This window comes from Drosophila nasuta, chromosome 2L, assembly GCF_023558535.2.
Source record: "Drosophila nasuta strain 15112-1781.00 chromosome 2L, ASM2355853v1, whole genome shotgun sequence".
Taxonomy (NCBI): Eukaryota; Metazoa; Arthropoda; class Insecta; order Diptera; family Drosophilidae; genus Drosophila; species Drosophila nasuta.
In genome coordinates this window covers 24,751,265-24,776,359 of record NC_083455.1, presented here as the reverse complement: position 1 = coordinate 24,776,359, position 25,095 = coordinate 24,751,265, and the positions used below count along the sequence as shown (strand labels likewise).

At 37.5% G+C, this 25,095-nt stretch overlaps 1 protein-coding gene across 2 annotated transcripts; it reads right to left on the bottom strand.

The window, feature by feature from the left end:
- Window positions 1–97: 97 nt before the first annotated feature.
- LOC132798367 (embryonic polarity protein dorsal) lies at window positions 98–23,641 on the bottom strand. 2 transcript variants are annotated; one of them, XM_060810187.1, is made up of 6 exons: window positions 23,361–23,641; window positions 13,899–14,131; window positions 4,441–4,491; window positions 3,218–3,691; window positions 2,766–3,154; window positions 98–2,127 (listed from the first exon to the last, which is right to left on the bottom strand). In XM_060810187.1, exons 2-6 carry the CDS (start codon window positions 13,921–13,923, stop codon window positions 121–123), a joined length of 2,946 nt encoding a protein of 981 aa, XP_060666170.1. In that variant the 5' UTR covers window positions 13,924–14,131; window positions 23,361–23,641; the 3' UTR covers window positions 98–120. The 2 variants fall into 2 exon arrangements, with proteins under 2 accessions (XP_060666170.1, XP_060666171.1); XM_060810188.1 differs by lacking the exon at window positions 23,361–23,641 and adding an exon at window positions 16,039–16,069.
- Window positions 23,642–25,095: the final 1,454 nt, after the last annotated feature.

The following is a 25,095-nucleotide window of genomic DNA, read 5'->3' as shown; positions in this document are numbered from 1 at the left end:
ACTTTGTGTCTAACTATTAAAATCAGGGCTGCAAATTCTTTACTGCTGAAAACAAAAAAATAGTTGATGCGACTTTGCAGCCCCTTTTTTTTGTTTCACTATGTGCTTGGTAGCTGCCTTCTATTGCAATCCATTTGCCTCTGCCAAGCGTCTGGCAATCTCATCGGCGCTCAAGAAATCACCCGCATCCACCGCCTCGCCACCGCCGTCAAGTTCACGCTCCGGTTCGGGAGATTTGCTCGTGTAGAGCGCAAAGTGTTCGGCCTCAGAGAGATCGACGCTGGGATCAAGCATCACTCCATAGGCGCCCTCACACAAATTCTTAATGCTCTGCCGGTCGGCAATGGCCACCAGCTCCATGTTGCCATCACTTATCGGTATATCGGCCAGCTGCAGCGTGCTCAACGTCTTGCGATCCAAGGGTCGACCATAGGACAAGGTGCTGGCCGTGGAGTAGCTCTCGGGACGCAGCAAACTGTTCTCACTATCACCACCCTTGAGCGGTATGTGAATGACATCGGCATCCAGATGCGCCGGCCGCTTGCCTGAGACACTGCTGGAGCTGCGACCCACCGGACGACCTCCCCGGGAGACGCTGTTCTGAGGACTCAAGCCCGGTGGCTGCAACGAACGCACCGAACTGCGATTAGGATCACCGACTGCGAAATGATTGACACTAGGCTCCCGGCTGCCGGTGGGCGTGGTGGCGCGTGAGTTCACCGAATGCGTTTCATCGGCATCTTCGGCACGACTGCGACGACGCGAGAAGAGACGTGAAAAGAAGCCCTGACGCTTCTTGGGAGAGGCAGCTGCCGAATTGGAGCCGGTGGAGCTGGGAGGGAGCATTTGCGGCAAACGTTTGGTGGGACTCTGATCGGGAGTTCGCATAATGATGATGGGCGAGGGCGTGGTCCGCGTGGAGCTGACGCTGCCATTGCGTGAGCGACTCAACGACACCGAATTCGAGACGCTGTGCTCGCTGACACTTAGATCCTGCGAGTGACGCGGCTTCGGCGGCAGCGGGGGCAAACGATGTTCGCAATCGACAGGCGAGGGAGTGCGCGGTGGCAAGGGAAGCGGTGGCGATGGCGGTGTTGCTGGCGTCTGAGCTGCATTCACTTTAATGCGTGGCGCAGGAGGATTTGTGAGCACCACCAACTCAGCTTCGTCCAGCTGACTAAACGGATTCGTGGCATGATACGATGCTTGAGTTTCGACTTTTGACTTTTGCGGCATTTCCACTGGGTGATTGTAGGCAATCTGCAGACTCGTATAGGTGGCTGTCTCATCGAAGTTCTCATCGATATCCACTGAAGCCTGAGCACTAGCGCTGACCATTTCTGGCTCTGGCTCCGGTTCGAGTTCCTCTCCCGCAGGCAACTCCTTAAGCGCTGCATTCTCAAGAGTGTCGCGTCGTGAGCCGCCGTTGGCCTCATCGTCCAGCTGATTTGTGATGGTTGTATTCGCAGTCAGGCTGCTCACGTTAGTAAAAGCTGTTTGCGCTGTGCTGTGCGAGAGCGTTGGCGTATCGCCGTTCTCCACGGTCAAGCTGTCGGTGCGCTCGAATTCGCTGCTCTTCATCCACTCATTGATCTTGTCCACATTGCTCAGTGGTCGCGATTGTAGTTGCGGCTGCTGCAATATCTCCTCCATGGGCGTCGAGGTCTGTGTGCAATCGTCAGCTAGTTGGGGCAACAATTGCGGCACCTCCAACTCAATGCCCATGTCCTCCTCTTCCCCGTCCTGTTCGGCATCATTGTCATTGTCGAGTCCGTCAGTGTAATCGGTCACCGTGGCATCCGCTTCATTCGCCTCCGATTCGATGCGATGCCGCATTTGCAATTTCTTTACCGCAATCTCAAAATCATTCAAAGTGCCCGAACTTTGCTGTTCATCCGATGAAACCGTATTCTCATCCTCGTTGATGTCGAGCGGCGAACACGAATATTTCGTGGCCGTCGTCTCGCTATCTATCGAAAGTATCTGCTGGAACACGTCCAGCTCCTGCTTACGCTTCAGCTTGTGCTGCAGACGCGCAAATGTTAGCATACCTGGGTTGGGTTTGTAGGTGAAGACACGCGGGGCACTCGTCGCACCATCCGAGGGACGCACCAGCTGCACTTCCACCTGGAAACGAGATGTGGAATGATTAGCAAAAGAAATTCAAGTGTTTTCTATGCACTTTTCTTTATTTTAACTTGTTAACAACTAATGTATTAGAAAATTTTCAGATAAGTGCAAATATGCCTCACATAACGGCCTCGAATTGAGCGTTTTCTTTTTCTTTAACATATTCCTCGCTTAGCTGTCTCAAATTAATGAAGCATCTGAATTTTTTCTGTTTTCTATGCTTTATTTTGTTATATGATTTATTGACTTGGGGGATAATATATGCTGCTAAGTGCATATAACCAAATCTCGCTTAATGGCTAAGTTAATTAGAACTGTAATAATTTGCAGTTAAATGAAGCATCAACTTGGTTTGTCTTCGTTTTGTTTGCAAGGCATTAAAATGGGACGTTAAGTGAAAAGGGGCTCAAACAAAATGTGGCCGCTAAGTGCAAATTATGCGAGGATTCTTTTGACTGCTATTTGTGGAAATGAATGAGTTAGTAATAATTTGTAATGCCAACCAAAAGGGGCGTTGAGACTTTTCTAATAGGAACTCCAATTCGTTAAAGATTGAAATTGAATTCAAAATCAACTCCGTTCCAACACATTGGATTATTTCCTTAAAAAAGTTGTAAAATGGTTTAGTAACTTACATCGACGCAGTTCTGAATGTTTTTGTTGTGATAACTCGGTGTTTTGAACGCAATCGCCGTCTGTTTGTACACATTGTGATTGCCAAAGATGCCGTAGGCTTCCCACACGACAACATCATCGGCATTTGTCTCAAAGAAACGGATCTTGATATCATTCCTGTTGACCTTCTCGCAGAGCAGAATGATCTCATCCCCGCCGCTGGACTTTGAGGAGCATTTGCACATCTTGGTGATGGTCAAATCGTTGCTCTTGCCGTAGATAGGGGACGAAACAACTGGCTCGAGGGCAATATTGGATTTGGTTTTTTCATCCATAATGACAACGTGATAGCAAAGACGCAACTGGCTCAGATTAATGCTGGACACATCTTTGGCGTGCTCAAAGCCAGCTAACAAGACATGAAATTAACAGTTTGGATTATACTTTAAGAATAAGAGAGAATTCGACTTACCACGAAATGGATCAATATTCTTCTCTTTGCGCTTCTTTAGCGCCTCGGCCACTTCCGTCTTTTTGGTGCACTGAATGCCAACTTTCTGCAGCTCCAGTCGCTGCTCTCCGGGCTTCAAGCGTTTGATATACGCACCAGCTTTGCACTTATCGGCCTCATCCTTGCTGACCAGCTCGTGAGGATGCTGACGATATGGCGGATCGGCGGTGACGCAAGAGACAAAGACATGAGCGGGTCCATTGTAGTTGACAATCTCGATGGTGGGATACGTCTTAGCTTCGGGCTTTGAATTGTTGCCGGGTATCGAACCCGCTGTGCGACCCTCGCATTTATAACGAAATCTTATAATGTGATTCGTGGGCTCCACAACAATGCGTGTAAAGGCAGCCGAAGTTGGCACGTGCATCGGCAGTGGCATCATCGAAGACATGGCCGGCTCTGAGGCGGACGATCGCACAGGATTGAATATTTTCTCTACCATGAGAACAAAGAACAGAAATGTTTGTCAATATGCGAGAAAATCAATATGTTATGGGTGGGCAGCACAATTTGAGTTAAATGGCAAAAACAATTTGGCAAAAAAGGCGACGGCACGAAATTCTTGAGAGTACGTGGATCGGCGTGTAAGAAACATGTCTACGTATTTATGAATTATGCATCTGTGTGGCATTAAATTGCAGTGTGCCATCTATCAAAGCTATTGTTATGCTCTAGAAGTAGCACGAACTTGAGGGAGGGAGATGGTTGGTGATGGAAGGGGGGGGGGAGGCAATTGTAGGCCGCCGCCACCGCGTTGGCCAGATGTTAACGTCTGACGTCAAAAGCAGCGAGTAGCTGAGATAGAAGCACAAACAAGCACATATATTTTCTTTCATTGCTGCCTCAGAATATTCCTTGGTAGCAGCACTACTACAACTACAACTACAATTGGCTTTTAGCCGACATATATTTAATGTGGCCACTAAAAATTCCAGACACTAAACTGACCAAACAAATTGCACATCTAATGAACCTCACTGACGATTGACTTATTGCTGGCTAAATATTCATCAGCAGTAACCAACTACACTGGGAACCACATGTTTTTCACATGTTAATTGCCATCTATAGTCTCTGTGTGTTGGTGGCATAATCACAGCGTTTGCTTCAGCTTCAGCTCGGTTATTAATTAGTCGTATTTGTTAACAGTTTCCCCATTTCATTATTATTATTATTATACATACGCAAGTCATCCAGCGTCGACTCGTCCTCGTCCATTGAAGGAGATCGATTGCCTGCAAATTAAAATAATGATAGATTACACAGCGTTAAACATATCATTTGAATATTTTATCACAGCATGGCGATTAAAGCATCGCATTTCATGGGAAATTTCATAGCAAACTCTCTTCAGTTCTCTTATCATTTTGCCTACGTCAAGTAACCTATTTAAGTAGCGATATTCCCTGATAAACATTTTGAATGGTCAATTCCGGCCCATTAGCAACAAACAATATTTATTAACTGATTTTTCGAGGTTTCCTCGGAGAATTCCCACAATAGTGAACCCAGTTTTAATCAATTTGGGGCTCGTTTTTTCGGGTTTTTCACAACACATTTGACAACAATTAAAGACACTCAAGTTCTTAAGCAGATTAGCTACCCGAAATAACTATTATAAATAACAGAAAATTACAATAGGAAACCCCACAATGTCTGCCTCTTCTGATTAGATTATTGAACTTGAAAATGTGGTTCGATTTCACAATTGATAATCGTTTGGGGTAGAGCATTTGTTTTTGTTTTCCAATAGGTATTTAAATATTGATTAAAGTCTATATTTTTATATGTAAATAATTCTAATGAACCGAATCAGTTATCGCATTAAACTGATTATGTATACGCAGTGCTGTACAATTAATCAATTAGAGAACATTGTACCGTAAATTCACTTACACATTCTCGCCTTTAGTAATTCTCGAGTTTGCCGTAAAAACTCAGCAAAATTCTCTTTCGCTGTCTTTGAGGTAATCGCACTTATTTTTCATAAACTTCAGACAAACTCATAAAACGCTTGCATTAGTTTATTAGCTGTAGTCCTTGGCACCTGAAGAAATATGCAAATATTATGCAAATGGCAATAACAACTTCCGTTTTTTTTTCTCTTTTGTATTTTCGCTAGAAGTGCTCTGCACATGTGTTACATGCCGTATACGTAATATTGTTGAGTAGAGTAGTGTAACCGGTTACTTATCAAGGTTATCATTCCTCTTTTTTTTTCGTTGTCGTTGTCGTATAATAATGCATATTTAATAGCATTAAAAGACAGTCGGAAGAAGGAGAGAGAATGATGGGAAAACGCGTGGAAAAGTGCAGCTAGCATATGGCACTCGAGCAATTTGCATTTTCCGATGCATACTTGAATATTTTCAGCAGCAAATCAAATGAACAAAAGCAGCCTGTCCACCTCTCTCTCCTCCCTCTCTCCCCTCTTCTGTGTTCTGTAGTCAGCACGCGACGCAACTCTCAGACAGGCTATTTGTCTATAGAATGAGTGTGAGTGCGAGTCTGAGTAGTGAATGTGAATGTGAGTATGAATGCATGTAAGTGTGTGTGTGCTTGGCTGTTGAAACTGAGTCAGATTCACATGGACACACGTGGGCACATGAAAAATTTGCATATGTTAATTTTGTTTACATTTATAACATTGCAAAAACAATTTGTACACAAGTCTTTGCTGTCTTCTACTCGTTTTTCTTTTCATTTCTGCTCGCAATTCACACCATCTACATATATATACATATATATAGTAAGAGGCGTGTGTTTACGGACAACACGTTTTACGGCTTTGCTTTTTTGGGCAACCAGCTGCCGGGTTTCGGCTTCTGCATTGCCGCATTGTGGCAAACATCTGAACAGTGTAATAAGTGAAATGTGGGTCGACGACAACATCGGGAACTTTTAAGTAGATCATCCTTGGCATTCGCCCGTCGGCCCTTTGTTCAGCTTACAGCTAATGACACTGCACAACACAACAACAAAAAAAGGGGTTAACTCCATTTTTGGTTATATCAACTGATTATCTGCATAGTAGTTTGCTTATGTAATTCAACTGTGCGGCAACGTACTTTATTGTGGCAGGTGCAGGCAACTAAATTGCCACGCATGTCAGTCAAGGAAAGCATTCACCTTTTGTTAGATCGATACTAAAGGTGCACACAGAATTCAGACGGAGACACTGAATTATTCAGCTGACTATTGTTTAAAGGGAATTCAGTGCTATAGATAAGTTTATTACACTGTATATTTCAATCAATAAGTGACACAACTATTTATCTTTGACTCAACTTTGACACGGTGTGTTTCACGATTTAATGGCTTGTTTTTAGGATTTTCGTTATATATGAATATTAGCTTTGTCTGCAGTGTTTCAAAGAACTTTTCTTTGAATTCTTGTATCTTTTACATGTGTTATCGATAGTTTATTATACAATGTCTCGGCTGAGGACTATTTATCTTTGCCACAACATTGAAATGGCTTAGCCTTTGTTAAAGTGTAAACAAGTCTTAATGGTTCGATTTTTGGATTTTCATAATATCAAGCTTTTCCCAAAGTGATTCAAAATATTTTTCTTAAATTTCTATTAGCCTTTTCAAAAGCAAAAATTTTGGTGCAATAATCGATTATGTTCCCTATCTTTAAACTAGTTAAACAAGTCGCTTATAAAGAACTTCCTTCCTTAGGCATTACTTCCACCTTCGAATATGTGAAGTTTAGTTTATTTTCTTGGTATTCCAAATACTTTTCTTTGTATTCACTTTTAAAGCATAATCAATTATTCTTACGAAGAATCTTCCTTACTTTGAACTAGTTGAAGTAGTAACTTCTCTTATAAAGAACTTCTTCATTATTCGGCAGTCAAAATCCATTTGTTCCACCTCAGTTGCCCCGCTTCATTAAATGTGCTTTGGCCTGTCAGATATATGTCGAATAGTTTGACACAAGTTTTATGTGTAGCATTTCTCAATCAAGCTGTAAGCTTATCATATTTGTGTCATTTATTGACAAGTCCATCTCGCTTACGTCTTCAGACTTCCACGTAATTATTCTGTTTGCCATGCTACATATTTCTTTCAACTATAAATAGAAACGCACAACGAAAGCGCCACAACAATATCAATTACTTTTACGAAGTCTTAGGTAAACGCTTTGATTTCACTTTAATTCCCATTTGGTTATAAATAGAGTTGTTTCAATTGGCCTATGCATAATTTAAGCGCATAAATCGCAAGGGATTTTGTTGTGTATTTTGTGCTGCATGATTAGTTGCTCATCGGATAGCTAATTGCTATTGAAGCTCGATTTTTAAATTTCAATTAAAAATGTGTCGTGTTAGTCAGTGTAAATTTTATATTTAATTAAACGCCCAACGGAAAAGCGCTTTAAAATTGCGCAATTGCTTCGGCTCATCCAGCCAGCCGCCTCGCAATACGCCGGCCAATGCCCTGCCCTTTAAATCATCCCCCAGCTGGAAAAAAAAACAGACGCCTCTTTTGCCTGTGAGCATTGACTGAGCTACTAATACTTTAAGACAGCCTCGGCATGGCACTCAGCGAGCAGCAGAGTGAGGGAGACACAAATTTAATTCGCATTTAGGCAAAACAACAACTTCCACTTTTTTTCTCGGTTTTTATTCCTTTTTGGGTTTTCTAAATACTCTCTCAGAAGGTCAGTGAAATGACACGAGTTATGTTTTAGAGCCAAGAGATTTGTAGTACTTAGAATAACTACAGTTTCTGTGATTCCTGAAAATTTGGTTGCAATCAGGTAAAAATTGTAGAATTTATTTAAGAAATTGTTTGTTGTATGGGAGTTTTTTTTAAATATACATCAATATACCAAATGTAGTCAGGATATATCTTCAGTACTTTGCGGTATATGATTATGGTATATTTTTGAAATAATATAGCCCTGTTTTGCTTCCATTAAAAATGGGTAGAGAGTATTTCACAGTCGAACAAACTTTATTGTTATGCTTGGTTTTTATTCCTTTTTGGGTTTTCTAAATACTCTCTCAGAAGGTCAATGAAATGACAAGAGTTCTGTTGTAGAGCCGAGAGATTTGTGGTACTTACAATTATAACTATAGTTTCTGTGATTCCTGAAAATTTGGTTGCAATCAGATAAAAATTGTAGAATTTATTTAAGAAAATTTTTTTTTTGTATAGGAGTTTATTTGAGGACTTTATGGTATATTTTAAATACACATCAATATACCAAATGTCACGATATATCGCCAGTATATTGCGGTATATGATTATGGTATATTTTTGAAATAATATGGCACTCTTTTGCTTTCATTTAAAATGGGTAGAGAGTATTTCACAGTCGAGCAAACTGTCTTGTTGTTCTTAGTTTTCATTCCTTTTTGGGTTTTCTAAATACTCTCTCAGAAGGTCAGTGAAATGACACGAGTTTTGCAGTTGGGAATTATTTTGATATCTGCACACAAAAACAAAGAGTCCAACCCAAAAAAAAAGTGCTTATCAATCACTTCCTGCAAATCTTAGTTAGAGTATACAATGCTCGACTCAGTTAGTTAGTTGTTTTTGTGCGTGTGTTTTTTGTTCTTGGGGTTTTAGTCTATCGTTTTTTTGGGCGCCGGCGACATAAATCAGCGCTACAAATTGATGCGTAAATAAATGGAGCTGGCTGGCAACAACAAAAAGGATGTCGATAGCAAAGCCGACAACAAAAAAGAAAGAAAAGCGAGCACTCACACACAAGAATATAAAATAAAACGAGAATAAAAGGAAAATAAAATGTTAATTAAATATGATCAAAAATAGAAAGATATGAACAGAAGGCAGACGACAGACGACAGACAGAGGACATTTCTAATGGCAACGGTGTGTGTGGAGCACGTTCAAGACGGTTTCCATTTACCGCAGAGTTTTGAATTACTTGGCGAAAATGTCATTCGAAATCGGTCGGTCGAAGGCTACAAACAACAACAACAACAATACACACACAGTCGGTGCCATATGTGTGCCAGAGGACAAATACACAAAGGTATGCGAGCGAGTGTGCGAGTGTGTGTAGGTTGTCATGTGTTCAATCGATTGGAAAATCGCGTTCTGAAGCGAAAATAAACACAGCTAAATAGAGAAAATGAAAATGAAAGCAGTGTGGACACCACCCGAGGCAGACTCTTCTCCTCACTCTGGCAATGGACTCGAACACCCGAAAAAACAGTTTGTTACGAAAGCTACATTCAAGTGTGACTGCGAGATACCCGCTACTAAATTTGAGTAAGAGCATAAATACTAAAAATATGCCGAAGACGAAATAGTACTACATTGAAAATATACCACAAATATACAGAAAGTAAGATTAATATAATATATCATACCTAATGCTATATTTGGTATATTGATATAATACTATATTCAAAATATACCACATGGTACTAAAATAGTAAACAATACTGAATACTATTTTTGGTATATTGATATAGTAGTACATTGAATATAGACCATAGAATGTAAAATATAAATCAACAAATATTTAAAAACTAAGATTAATATACCCCAAAAATACTAGATCATACCAAATATTTGGTATATTGATATAATACTACATTAAAAATATACCATGTGGTACTAAAATATGCTAGATTTTTAGCTAAAGTAACTAAGATTAATAAACAGCAAAAATACTAAACAATACTTAATACTATTTTCGGTATATTGATATAGTAGTACATTGAAAATATATCATAGAGTGAAAAATATACCAAATTGTTAGCTAAAGCAACTAAGAAAGAAGACAATATATACTTTATAGTGTCGGAGTTGCCTTCTTTCTAGTGTTACATACATTTCCTTCCGGCACAATGTTATAATACCCTTCTACCCAATGGGTAAAGGGCATAAAAACAGAATGCGAACTCCACACGTCACACCCGAGCTGGCAGCTGCCAACTCTCAGTTCTTAGCTCTACTCTATGATGATGGCCTAATCACACCCAACACACACACACCGGTTGCGCTTTACATCAAACACAGACACACAACATGAGCATGAGCTAGAGCATGAACGGAAGCAGGAGCAGGAGAATGAGATGGAGCTGGAGTTGAACACTTGCCATTCCCATTTGCACCTCAAGTACTTAAACGAAAGTTTGTCCTAAGCTCACAAGTGCGTGTGTGTGTGTGCATGCGAGCGTGTCAGCGTATGTGTGTGGGCCACTTTTCATCCATATATATATTTATACATATACATTTTTCTATGTGGATCAAAAATTAAATTGAAGCACTCAAAAATCTGTGCGTGAAAAGTTCCAACAGGCTGTCACAAAAAAATTGCTCGATTTTCGCCGACGTTTTTTAAGTGCCCATCTAACAAACATACATATATATAGGGTATATTTGTTTGTCTGTGTGTGTGTTTGTGTGTATGAAAATCAATAGTTGTAGAATTGATGATATTGTTTGTCTGACTATCGATGACGTCGCCACAGTTAGTTTCTTTCTGGTTAGTTTCTTTCTTTGTGGTGTTTGTGTTTGCTTTTAGCCTGTCGCTTACAGCAAATCCATTAGAAGACAAATTGAAAGCCACTTCTTTCAAGTAATATTGTTATGACACAACTTTCCACAATCCAAAAAATAACATCAGTTATTAGTTTACACAAAGTCATTTTGCCTTTTTAACATAGTTTGTGTAACAAATTATGGCAACATTCTACTTTGAAATTAATACAAAAACTTTTTCCTAAAATTCATCCTTCTCTTATAAATTACATTCTGTTTAAATTCGTTAAGCCAGGCATATTAAAAGCTGAAGCTGAGCTTAAGGTCGCACATTGATTTCATTAGCATTTTGCATGTCGCAAATTGACATTTAATTAGCACAGACAGCAGCAGTCCAAACCAATTTATGTCCCACTTGTTTGCCTCAAAATTCCCATAAACGCATTACCAAAATCATGCCTCGAGACATGATTACGTCGAGAATGCTGTAAAAGTACCGCTAAGTAGATATCATAAATTTTGCGAGTTTTCTAATGAGATTGACTACCAAAAAATTTCATGTGCTTGAATCTCCCACATAAATTAAACGGGCTTTACTGGCCCGTTAAAGGTTCTTATTTTGTGTTTTTGGAATAGCCCAATTCAAAACGTGCTAATTTTGCGAGTGAATCTGTTGCTATAGAGGTGTTGAAATTTATAAATAAACTGCATAAAACTCTCGAATGTGTGTTTGTGCATTATCGAATGCCAAACATCGTGAAAAGTTTTTGCTCAATTATTTAGAACATTTCCCCCTCTCGTGTAAGAACGATGTGTTATTTTGCTTGTGTGTGGGCAACTAATTAAAAAGCAATTAATTCATCGGCTCGTATGAGACTCGAGTATACAATATGGAGTGAATTTTCGGAAGCATTAAACTTTGCTTTTTCGCTGTATTACAAAAGAGAACGAGACCGAGACCGAGAACGAAAGGTGTCAGAAGAAAAGATGAAATAACATTAAAGTGTACGAGTTCCACATCAAATACAATTAACGCAAAATCGATTTTCATGTCGCTGCCAGGCAATCAAAAAAAAAAAGAAAATTGTGCCCAAGCAGAAAATACAAAACGCAAACACCTTACAAGTTTTCGAACATCAAAAATTAACGAAAAACCGAAAACCGAGAAAACCAGAAAGCATTTTCAATATGCCAGACGGCAGCTAACCAAAATTTGTTCAGCTAGAAAAATGTTCATTATTCGAAATGGCAGAAGCGCGGAGATAGCTGTGGAAAATTCACACGCGATGCCCGCAAAAGCCGCAGCATTTTGATTGTATTGCGATAAAACTTTTCACAATTCAATCAATTCAACTTGACAGCGCCCTCTGTGCGATATATTTTTTTTCGTTTTCGTTTTTGGGGTATGCCGCACAACGTGGCGTATGCGTGCTATTCGCTTCGTGTTTGCCCAGCTTGGCCATAATGACGTCCGGCCTATGGGTCGATCGTTCCCAAGGCTCTCCTAGTTTAAGTTTAGGCAAAAAGGACAATGCCTCCTCGCATAATAACAAAAAGAAGAAAAAAGTTGCAAGCTTCAGGCGGAACCGAAAACAGTTTGCACCCTCAACAAGGGTCATTTTCGGGGGCACAGAAGTCAATTTGGAAATCCGTTTATAGCGGTAAATGTGCGTCTGCTTCTCTTTTTTTTTGTGGTGGCTCTTAATTGATCTAGTGCATAAAACTCAAGTAAAATGGCGAAATGTTTGCCTGTGGCAAGTGAGACTCAATTATTAAATAGGAAAAGCAGCTTTCAGAAACTTTGTTTTGTTACCCCAAATCAACAATGTGATAAACTTCAATTTGGAATTATAAGAAAGGACAGTTGAACTTTTTATATTTAAGATTTCAAAAAGTAATTGATTTTCTTTTCAAATTTGTGATTGATATCTACTAATTGCCTAAAAATGGAATATGCTCTTAATGGATATGGAAAGTTTTATTTCATCAATAGAAATTTTTTCCCAATTTCTCCAAATTTTTAATAACCATCAAAATGTTAAACTTTAACTTCAATGACTGTTTAATTTTATTACAAATTCTTAAGCTATTTATTTCTTTGTTTTCTAAGAATAAAATGACTGTTTCCCTTTACTTCAAAATAGTTCGAAAATTCAACTTTTCAGCTCTTAGTTTCATTAGAATAAAATGATTTATTTCAAATTCTGAAAATTTCACTTTCAATAGCTCATTAATGAAGACGTATAACAGGGTATTTAATAGCCTATTCTATTTGGCATTTTGCTACTGGATTTAACTGCTTTTTTCTTGTCGTTGTTTATTTTTGTAGAAGCTGTTGTTCTTTTGCCTTAGCATTTACTTAATTACCAAAAGGAAACTTTGTGCGTTAAATGCGTGAAATTTAAATCTACGCGCGTTCTTCTACACGTGCACCTCCTACATTCCTACATCTCTACATCTGTTATACACATATCGTATATAGTACATATATATATGTGCCATTGATCTGCCCGTTTTTATACTATATGTATTCAAGCAGAACACGTTGTGCGTGCGAAAGGTGTGAAATTTTGTGTTGTTTTTGTTTGTTTGCTTTCGTCAATTGCTGAAAACAATTCCATGCAGAAGAGTTCATGCTCCCATTGTACTTTGTGAAGGGGTAGGGGGGAGGCGGAAGGTACAAGTTTGATCTGGCATACTGGCCAGATAAATCGATATTCAAGTTGCTTTGACCATGACTGTCCGCCAGAACACGAAACGTGCACTATTTTTGTGTATTAGCCATGGCCAACAGAGCAGAGCAGAACAGCGCCTTAAAGTCTTTTATTGGCTTTGTTGGTTCCTTAGTTCTCTTATTTTATTTCATATCATTTCACTTTTTTTCGAATTTCAATTGGCTTGAACACAGTTTGTGCGTGCACAAGTATTACGTGAATTGCTTTGATTGCAAATGAAATAAACGAAATGTTCCAGATGCCACAACCAATTTTTATAAACTTTTTGCTTTTTTCGTTTCTTCTTTTTTTGCATTTGTAAAAATATTTACAAACTGATTATCTAAATATCTGCTCTGATGAAGCCTTGAAATACAATTGTTTGCAGTAATCAAAAACCCACCTCCAAAAAAATAAGTAAAATTTAATATTTTCTATGATTTTGTTGAACTTACCATCATTGCCAGTATTTTCCGCCATTCCTTTTGCCTTTTGCCTCTTGATTTGATAAGCTGCTGCTTCCTTGTGAAATTCACTCTTCTCGCACACTCGATTTGCACATTCAACCGCACACACACAACAACACACACGCGACGATTGTGCTATTTTTCTTTCAAATATTATTATATTTCTTGTTGGTTATCAGCAATTAGGGTTGCTTTGTTGCTCTGCTTATCAGAGAAGTTGCCTGCAAAAATTGGAAAATGTAAATCACTCTTGTCACAAAATTAACCGATCGATAAACGAAACTCGCACACCCTTTCCAAGAAATGTAAAAATAAATTGCCATGCAATTTGTTGGCAATTTATGCCATAATTATATACGAAGTGCAGAGCACACAACAACTACACTCTCATTAAATCGCCAATAATAACGTTTAAAGGTTTCTAAATTCTATTCTAACAACTTGCTTCTTTAGTTTTGAATTCAGTTGTTGCTTTGTAACAACTTGTCTAGGCAACTGCAATCAAAATGCAGCTAATCTCGTTGTAATTAATTGAGGAGCAACTGTAGCTGGTTTAGAAATGATGAGAGAATACAAAGTTAATAATGAAGAAGCTCAACTCAAAGCTAAATGCATTCATTTGAGGAATTTCACGATTGCAAATCTCGTTGCTAAGAAACGATTAATATACCCAAAATATACTCAAATATAGTATTATTCTAAAAGTATACCAAATTATTATACCGAAAATATACTAAAATATACCAAAGGTTATATGTATAAATCTATCTCTGAGTTAGTATTATTCTGAAAGTATACCAAATTAATATACTAAAAATATACTAAAATATACCGAAGGTTATAATTAGAGTTATATCTCTTATAGTCTCTGAGTCTGTGTTATTCTAAAAGTATACCAAATTAATATACCGAAAATATACTAAAATATACCGAAGGCTATATTTAGAGTTCTATCTCTTATAGTCTCTGAGTCGGTGTTATTCTAAAAATAAACCAAATTAATATACTAAACAAATACCAAAAAATACCAAAGGCTATAATCACAGCCTAATCGGTCGATTAGTGCAAATGTCCCTAAATAAAAATGCTGTTCAAAGTCACCGGAAAGCAACAATTCAACCACGACCTTATCAGAATCAACTTAAAGTTAAAGCCACAATACTTCCGACAATCAAATACAAGTAGCTATAAATTTGTGTTCGATTGACATAAATATGAATTTGCATTTTGTAATAGTTGTTTTCACAAATTCGCATTATTTACAACCACCGAGAGATTAACAAGCGAGTCGCGAGATACCAGTTGATGCTGATATATATACCATACATACATATATAGGAATACTATATATAGTAGAGGAGTAGTTAATAAAGCCGGCTTTTAGATAGTTGCGCAGCGTGTGGGACAAACTGCGCGATAGATTTGTTGAATTTGTTTATTTAATTTATTACTGTTAACCTTTATGGCGTTGTAGTTGTAGTTGTAGTTGTTATTGTTATTGTATATGCTTTAAAACTTGATTATAACCAGGCGCGAGACAATGCTTTCAATATACACACAACAAGTATTTGTATTTGTTGTTGATTTCGATTGGATTTGATTTCAATTTTCCGTTCGATTGCATTTTCTTTCTTTCTTGCTGCGACGTCGGCGATGACACGTGTGTTTATTCTGACATTGTTGTTTCTGTTTTTTAATTTATATATTTACACGCATTGCTTTCTGCTGAAAGTTTTCATAGATTGCGCGGCTTATCGCATGGCTGGGGACTGGGACTGGGACTGTGACACACTGAATCATGCCCACAATAAAACAGCAACACAAAACTAACCGCCAAAAAAATCAAAAGCGTTAGATTCCACGACAAGTTATGAGACAAGCTCAACTTGTTGATGTTCATTTTGATGTTATTGCTACGGCACTGCAGTTATTATTATTTATAAGAGTAACTTTGTTTTTATTGTATAAAAGTTTAACTGGCTGTCTCGTTGTCGTGTCGAGTATAATTAACAAATATACACAAAGCACAAACACACACACACACACTTCGACACACAAACTCACTCTCAGTCGACGCTCTTAGTGCGATCTTAGCTAAACAATTCAGCCGCTAAAAAATATACCATACCAATCACGTCCGTTACCGACAACGATTCGTTGCAAACTGAGCGCTGGAGCACCGAGTTACCCACTATTTGAACAATTTTTTGTTGTTGTTGCTCCGTTGTACCTATTAAAGCGTGGCCAGCGGGTATTTTCGATTGTTGTTGCAAAGCGTATTTATGTATTTGACGTTTAATGTATGTATGTATGTATATTCGAATCTGTCTGTCTGGCTGTGCGTATGAAACACAATATCTTATGGACTAAAGGAGATAGGGCTGTAAATATAGCCCTCGGTATATTTTAGTATTTTTGCGCTATATTCTGAAATTGATACTCCAATGTTTTAAATCTCAAAGACTATAAAAGATAGAGCCTTCGATATATTTTTGTAGTTTTTCGGTATATTAGTTTGGTATATTTTTACCTCAATTTGTTGAGACTGTAATTTCAGAGACTATTAGATTTAGAGCTTTATTTTTAGTCTTCGGTATATTTTAGTATTTTTTGGTATATTAGTTTGGTATATTTTGAGAATAATATCTCAATTTGTTGAGACTGTAATTTTAGAGACTATAAGATATAAAGCTTTATTTATAGCCTTCGGTATATTTTTAGTATTTTATCGGTATATTAGTTTGGTATATTTTTAGAATAATACCTCAATTTGTTGAGAGTATAATTTCAGAGACTATAGGAGATAGAGCTTTATTTGTAGCCTTTGGTATATTTTTAGTATTTTTTCGGTATTTGAATTTGGTATATTTTCATAGCGAAATTCTTACAGAGTGTGCTTATTACTTGTTATAGCACTAATTATAGCCAATCGAACCATTTATGTATATCAGTTATTTCATACACTGAGCGTCTCATAGTCTGGCTTCGTTTTCGTTGTGTGTGTTTGTTGTTGTCATTGGGGTTTTCAACTGATAGTGAACTTCTCTTCTTCATCAGCCAAGCTATCAGCGTCTTTGCGATAGACGTTGCGTTTTGTGTGTTTGATTTCTATATGCGAATTGTGTCGCTGTATCTTGAATATTTATTTTGGTTCCCGCTTCACTGATCGATAAACAATTACCCAAAAAACGACTTATTGATTTACTAGAAGCGATTAAATTGCATCTATCAATTGGAAACAGTTTTTGAATTCTGTTATTCATCATTGTAGAGAAACCTCTCGATTACTGCTTAGAAGTTTGAACTGAACTTTTAGATAAGAAATTTTAGATGTGAAGATGTGAATGTATAAGAACGAATGTGCATACAATAATTGAGAACTTTTAACCCCAACAAATGAGTTCAATCTTTTTAAAAACGCCTGTCTTTACATCAACGCCATTTCTGGTTTGTTTGTAATGTAAATAAATTGAGACAGCGCTATTTGCACAAACAATTTCGAGATAGGCAGCTCACTTGATGCTCTGAGAGCTGAGAGCAAAGAGAGAAAACAAATGTACGTTTACATTATTGTACGTTGCGTATACTTGATATAGTGTAATGTAATGACAACGTTATCGCCGATCGTTTGGCAGCCATTGAATTTCACATTCTCTCATTTACAAGCATACTTTTGTTTTCATTAATAGTTTTTTATACCCGCTACCCATAGGGTAGAAGGGTATTATAACTTTGTGCCGGCAGGAAATGTATGTAACAGGTAGAAGGAGGCATCTCCGACCCTATAAAGTATATATATTCTTGATCAGCGTCAACAGCCGAGACGATATAGCCATGTCCGTCTGTCCGTCTGTCCGTCTGTCCGTCTGTCCGTCTGTGTGTCTGTCCGTCCGTCCGTATGAACACCTAGATCTCAGAGACTATAAGAGATAGAGCTATAGTTTTTTTTCGACAACATTTGTTATGTTTGCACGCAGATCAAGTTTGTTTCAAATTTTTGCCACGCCCACTTCCGCCCCCGCAAAACAAAAAAATCGAATAACAAGCGTAATTTTAAAGCTAGAGTTCCGAATTTTGGTATATATAATAACTACTATAGTAGTTATAATTTCTGAAAATTTGGTTGCGATCAGATAAAAATTGTCGAAGTTATTAAAAAAATACTTTTGTATGGGCAAAAACGCCTACTTACTAGGGGTCTTAGTTGCTTTGGCTGACAATCTGGTATATTGTGCCGTCTATGGTATATTTTGAATGCGGTACTATGTCGATATACCAAATATACCATTTGGTATATTTTTAGTATTTTTGCTGTATATTCGGTATATTTTGAGAAAATACCGCAAATTATATTTATTTTATTCAAAATGGGTAGCGGGTATCTCACAGTCGAGTACACTCGACTGTAGCTTTCTTACTTGTTTTTTTCTTCTATTGTTGATCAAGATATAATTTTTGTTGGGTTATTTGTTTATTGATATATGCGGCGTGTGTTGTGCTTGTTTATTTCTTGATTCTCTCATTGTAATTTATGACGACACAAGTGCAACATTGAAATGTTGTTCTGGTTTTCCATTTCAAATACCAAAACCAGTGGCAAATCGTTAACTTAAATATAGTTCGAGGAATTTTACCCAAATTCAGGAGGGAATCGCTGCAGAAAATCCCGCAAAGAATATGTAAATCTTAAAATTTTTCTATGGTCTAGACAAAGGAACATTGTGCAAATCCCGTTCTCTTGGGAAAAGGAACAAAAGGTGATATGCATTGTATCGAACGGTTGAACCCGTATTCATAGTTGAGTTTTTGATTACTAATGCTTTAAAATGTCAGTGAGGCACAAAGCAAGCATTCTAAAATCCAGGAATTACACAAAATACTTAAAGTCTCCACTCAACAAGAAGAACAAAACATTGAGAAACTAGTTTAATGCATCTTGAAATTTCCTTGCCATCTCTGTATATTTAGTTTGCATCTACGAAATAAGTATGAGATTATGGTTATCTTAGTAAATAATAGTTCGGCAATTTAGTAGTTTTCTAAGAATTTCAATCTGCTAAGACGATTAGCAATTTAGCGCCTTTCGGGCGACCTTGACCAGACATTTTAAACTTCTTCTTTGTCAACCATCTACAACGTGTTTTCTGATTCATTCTCATATTTAGTCAATATAGTCTTAACTAAAGACAAAGCTAAAGTTAGGAGATTCCTTAGAAAGAAAACCTTGGAAAAATTCATTTATTTTCCTCGCTTTTTAACTAATCATCCCTAAATGTTAGCCATACTTAGTCTAGGTCCTATTCGCTTAGTGAATTCATTCGAATGCTTTGTTTCCAGTCACTGTGACTGTGACTATGACCCTCGGTAAAAACGTAAATTAGAAAATCTATAAACTGACGCTAATTTAAACACAAAAATTCCATATTTATGTATCTGCATATATAGTTTGGTCTTAGTATGTAGTATGTCTGTAAATACATTCGAAATGTATTTGGCCAGCCAGAAGCGGACACAACATCTAAGGTCAGGCGTCTGATCAGTTATTGACTTAATTTCTCGCCCGCCATTCCATCAACGCTGATTTGAAGTCATTTAAACAAACACCGAACAAAAATATCAAAAGCTGAACGCAACTGAACTGTACTAAACTAAATAATTTGGCTGGAGAACAAAATTGTTGTTCACAAACGATGCAGAAATATTTTGCAAATACATGTAGCAAATAGATATATGCATGCATTTTCTTATTTATTTACTGCTTGTATGTGTTGTAACTAAAAACAAAGTTTAAACAACAATCAAGTATACGCCGCGTGGGCAACGAATGCATTTTGGCAAGCAGAATGCATGTCAGCCAAAATGTTTGCACACACAAATTACACCACACAATCATGAGCAAAATCTCACACCAAAAATAGCAACAAATCAATTTTCGACGGTCCAAGTTAAATCAATTAATTTCGTTTGTGACGTCAGCAAAGAAATGAAACAAAAGCTACGTCACTGAAAACCCGTACCATTTTTTACTGTAGGTATCTTATCGCATGAAACACAGAAAACCGAAAACAAAACAAAACCAATCACGAAACGCAACAGCAATACCTTAAAAAAATAATATCTGCAATTCTGTGTGGCACATGTGTTGGTCCAAGGTCGCACGCTTAAGAGTCGCAAACAAAGCCGAAGTCGAGTCAAGACGAGCCAAGCTCAGCGAGTGTAAAAAGTGGTAGCAATTGAGCGGCTAGTTGGGCAACCACTTGTTGTTGTTTGTGTTTGTTGTCGCCATTGGCTTTTAAAGCATACCAAAGGCTAACAAATACACACAACACTTCACTCCATATGCACTGGAAAAGAGTCAAGCAAAAGGTCGTTGTCGACGCCCTCAAGACAAAGACTTCAGCTTTTTCTCTCTCACTCTCGCTTTTTCTCTTTGTTGTTGGGTATGGCATTAAAATTCAAGACACTCACTATAGACCCCAAGAGCCACAGAGTCTGAGACCCCGAAGAGCATATCGATAACCAAAAAAAAAACGAAGAAAAAAAGAAGCTGACGATAAAACATGCCAGACGAGCAAATTACAAATGAAAATGAACTCAAATATTGGCCAGCTATTGGAATTGTAAATTCAAATGCACAATAGGCGACTAACTAATGCTCTAACTTAAGGTAGAGTGACTTTAAAAACATCTCTTTGCTTGAAATTATTCTCTGCAATTTATATTGAATTTCTGAACAACAATTTTACATATTTACAACAAGTTTTTTAGACTTGAAAACAAATGACTTCGGTGCGGTTCATCATCTCATTGCAATAAGGAATTGTATTTGTTATTTCAATAAAGTAATAAGCATATTTTCTGCTCATAAAGTAAACATTTATACAAATTCTTAATGTGATTGAACATTATCAAATATTAGCTTGAAGCTATGCCCCCATAAAACGGAGTTTTGCAACCGGATTTACTTATCCGATACGATAAAGTGGCTGCAAATAAGTTTGTAGTAAAAGTTCTACAATGAAATAAACAATTTATTATTAACTGCTCTCTAGGGTTGTTTTCAAAGCTCTATTCCCAAGACGCTGCATTGAAATATTACAACGTCATTAATTATTTTTAGACTTTTACTCAAGTACATAACTCTATATTTAATGCAAAACATATCTCAACATCGAGCGACTTTGTTTTGTGCAGCGCATTTTTTGGTACAACACAAAGACCAACTTTTGGTTTCTGTATGAAAACAAAAAGAAGAAAAAAACCTGTCGACAACCTGATGTTGATGTTTGCCTCTGCTTGCAGCACTTTAGTGGATTCGGTTATGGTTTCGGATTCCCCGAATCGCGTATGAATCATCCGAGAGCCAATTGCGCTACTTGTGCTCAATTGTATCTCACAGATACAACTGAGAGTGAGAGTGAGGCTGAGAGAGAGAGAGTGAAGCGTGAGTGCGTCGATGCGGAAACCAGACAGTCGATCGCTGTTGGCTTTCCAGTTGAGTTTCCAGCGTATACATAACTTTCCAATGCCAGTTACTTTTTTCAGTTACGTCACATTCGCGTTAACTGCAATCTGCAAGCCACTCTGCCACTCTTCAGAGGGAGCAACTTGTTTGCCTGATTGGGTTCCGCATGCAACGCTTTGACTGCGAACTGTTCGCTACGCTGTTCGTAGTTGGACTCAAGGTTGTCTGGATCTGGATCAATGTGTTTAATATACAATTTCACAATTTTCATGCTGCGTATTTGGTTAGAAACAATACATGCATAATCCAACAGACAGACAGTCTTATAGACAAACACACATCAAAGTAAACTTTTATTTTATTTTCGCGCCACAACGACAACACTCGCATATGTATTCGTATTCGTATTCGTACGAATGAGTGTACTCACACTCTGACTATTAATTAATTAATGCGACAGCGATTTGTGAGTGCCATCAACAGCAACTCACTCGAAAGGGAATGTGGGCGGGTCAGCTAGAATCCGAGAACTGGATTTAGAGCTAGACAGCTATTGCGATTGCATTTCGCTGGCATTACGTACATTAGCTTATTAAGTTGCAAACTTGCTTCAACTAAACTCGCAATATTCTCTTGAAATTCGCAACTATTCAAGTCATACGTATTAAGTTTATATTTTATGCATAGTTTAGCTGTAACCAATCAAATATGCAAAGGTTTTTTACTATTTACGTTTGTCTTTTTTATTAATAGCAAACTATTTTTGTGGTTATATTAACCTTTGATCACTTCTAACGCATATAAATGTTTATTTTAAATGCATGAAACTTGTGCATTATTCTCTACAAATCTTGTAAACCAATTTCTTAATTAATTGCAGAATTTTCTTGACAGCCGCAGATCTTGTAAACCAATTCTATAACAAATTGCTGAGTTTTCTTGACAGCCAATTAAAAAAGCTATACAAATTCAGCTATTGTTACCTGACAATGTTTATTCGATGCTATCAACACTTAGTTAGATTGTTGTTATCTGTTAATAAGATTTGAATATTTACAAATATTTATTCACTATTGAAATGCTCTGCATAACGATCTATTCAGCGTCATCTAACTTCTAACACTATCAAGCAAATCAGCTAGACAATCCGATTAAACGGATGTATTAAATTTATAAACTGTGACACACGAACTTCAATGTAATACTCAATTCCAAGACAATATGTTGTAATTATAATTATTAACCGGTATTAGAAAACGGGCAGTGAATCAGTCTTTAGGAATTTAGATAAACTTTAAAGTAACTTACTCCAATATTTTCAAGATAAAAACACTTTCAAACTATTGAAATTTCACTTTTCGGGTTTTATTTTGGAATCCTTTCAGGCACTTTAAACTTTCGTTTGATAAGTCTCGTTACGATTCCAAGAATTTGGCTACTCTCCTTGATAAACACGGCGCGATTGCGAGCTTCTAAGAACTGTGAGCTCGCGCACGCCGATTATCGTATTATATTATAAATCAAATCGTATCGTAAGCGTGAACGCGAAGGCGAACGTAAAACGTAAACTAAATTCAAATGGTCAATCGCAGAAAACTGGTCGCTGGTCGATGACGTGTGCCGCTTGATCTCAACTGGGTTAAACAATCTATAGAGAGATGACGTCCCAATTATACGTTTTATTTAATTACTTTTTCCCCAACACTTTATAAGATAGCGAAAAGAGATGCGAAGACAATAGAGGAGGGAAGACGTCGCTGACTAAGACAGGTTAGAATTGAGTTTAGGAAAAACCCATTTCATTGAGATACGCCAGCTACTCGATTACCGATTACCAAAGGCAGCATTTTGCATAACTTGGTGTGTTCATTTATTTATAAACAATCGCTATGTTTTGATTGGAGAGGGAGGCGAGGTGTTGCTGGGTGTAATACCAAAACAATATCAACAAATCACAAGACATTATTTATAGCTCCAGAACTCACCCAAAAGAATTTCTCGCGGGGTGTTCAATATTTATTTAAGGTGCGTTTTTCAAATATGTTCGTTTCGATTTTCGTAATGCTCACATAAACACACACACACACACACAGCCGATACACAAATAAATAGAATAAATGCCCGTTGCGATCGATTTATTTAAAATTTAAATTTTAACTGCATTTTCGTTTTAAAAATTTGAAATTTTGAATTCGTTTCGTTCGTCGCACCTGATGATTTTTTTTTTTGCCGAATTGCGCCGACCAATCAACCGTTTACCAGCAGCGTCGCGACGTTAATGAAACCGCCAACGGTTGGCCAACTTTTGCTGGCCACCACAAAAGCGGCCCAAAAACATTTATTTTTTCTACCGAAACCGAATTCAAAATGAAAGCTTTTACACAGGGCGCAAACGCGAATTTCAACGTGTGGTGAAATTTTCGTTGTGTGGAAAAGCTCTTTTTAGGGTTTTTTTTTGGTTTTGGGGTTAAATACGTTTTTGAAGCGAGTTTAACCGTTAAACACACTCGCACATTTGGCATTCAATGTTGTGGAAATGTAAGCGGCAGCCGAAGCAGTCTTAAGGGAAAAAGGGAAAATGCCAAAGGACAACGACCAACGTTGCCCGCAATTGGCAAATGACCCACAATCAATGAACGGATACCATGTGAAATTGAGTTACTAATGGACAAGTGTGTGGGAGTGAGCAGTGAGAGGTGTCTGTGGGAATTTGTCGGATGTGTGAATTGATACAAAGGAAATACGAGCTGGCTAAACGGACAGCGCAGGATGTGACATTTGATGTCTGGCAGACAGTGATGTTAAATGAAACAACATTTGATAAATATTCTTACTCATTTTAATTGTCAAGGGATTAGTAATCATATTCGAAGGAACCACAAATACTTGGAAATTTATAGGATCGAAGCTTTTCTAAACAACTTAAATTATAAATTATTAGTTACGTGATAAGATTCTTTTTAAATGACGTATTGAAGAACTAAATGAGAATATTTTATTTTCTTTTCGAATCTTTGCAAAAATATTTTATTATTACAATTAAATTTTGTTTACTCATATTTATTTATTGTTCTTAATGTTTTCAGTTCATACTGTTTCATTTATAATATTTTTTACGAAATAAAATAAACAATATTAAGTGTTACGTTATTTATTTAAAGTGCATTTTTAATTTTATTAAATATTAATTGTCAGACCAGATAATTGATCACCCTAACAGTCACTTAAAATCATACAATGGCTATTCGAAGAGGTAAGTAAAGTAAGTATCTTTCAATTACAAATCGGCCAAGTTATTATGGGTTCTAATAACACAACAACAAAACTGTAAACTGCTTTGATAAGTCGTCGCAAGCGGGCTAAAAAGTGTCATATCATCAGGCGAAATACCAGGCGAACACAAATCAGCAGAAAGCAAGCGTTCTCACGCTTTAAGAAGATCTCAGTGCTCTGACATGCTGTGGATAAAACCACCTGCAACTCTTTCATGTTCGCCTGGTTTTTTTTAGCTGTTCCACGTCGTATTCTACTACGAATTCTTCCATTATTATTGTATTTTCTTATAATCTACCAGTCGAGCAACAGTGACCAGTAAGTAGCTGCAGACAAAGTCACCTTGCAACGTTTTCAATTCTGACTAATCAGATGCAAGCTCTCATCAATATTTTACTGGTTTACTGATTGTCCGCATATTTGTATGCAAATCGATAGAACAGTTCC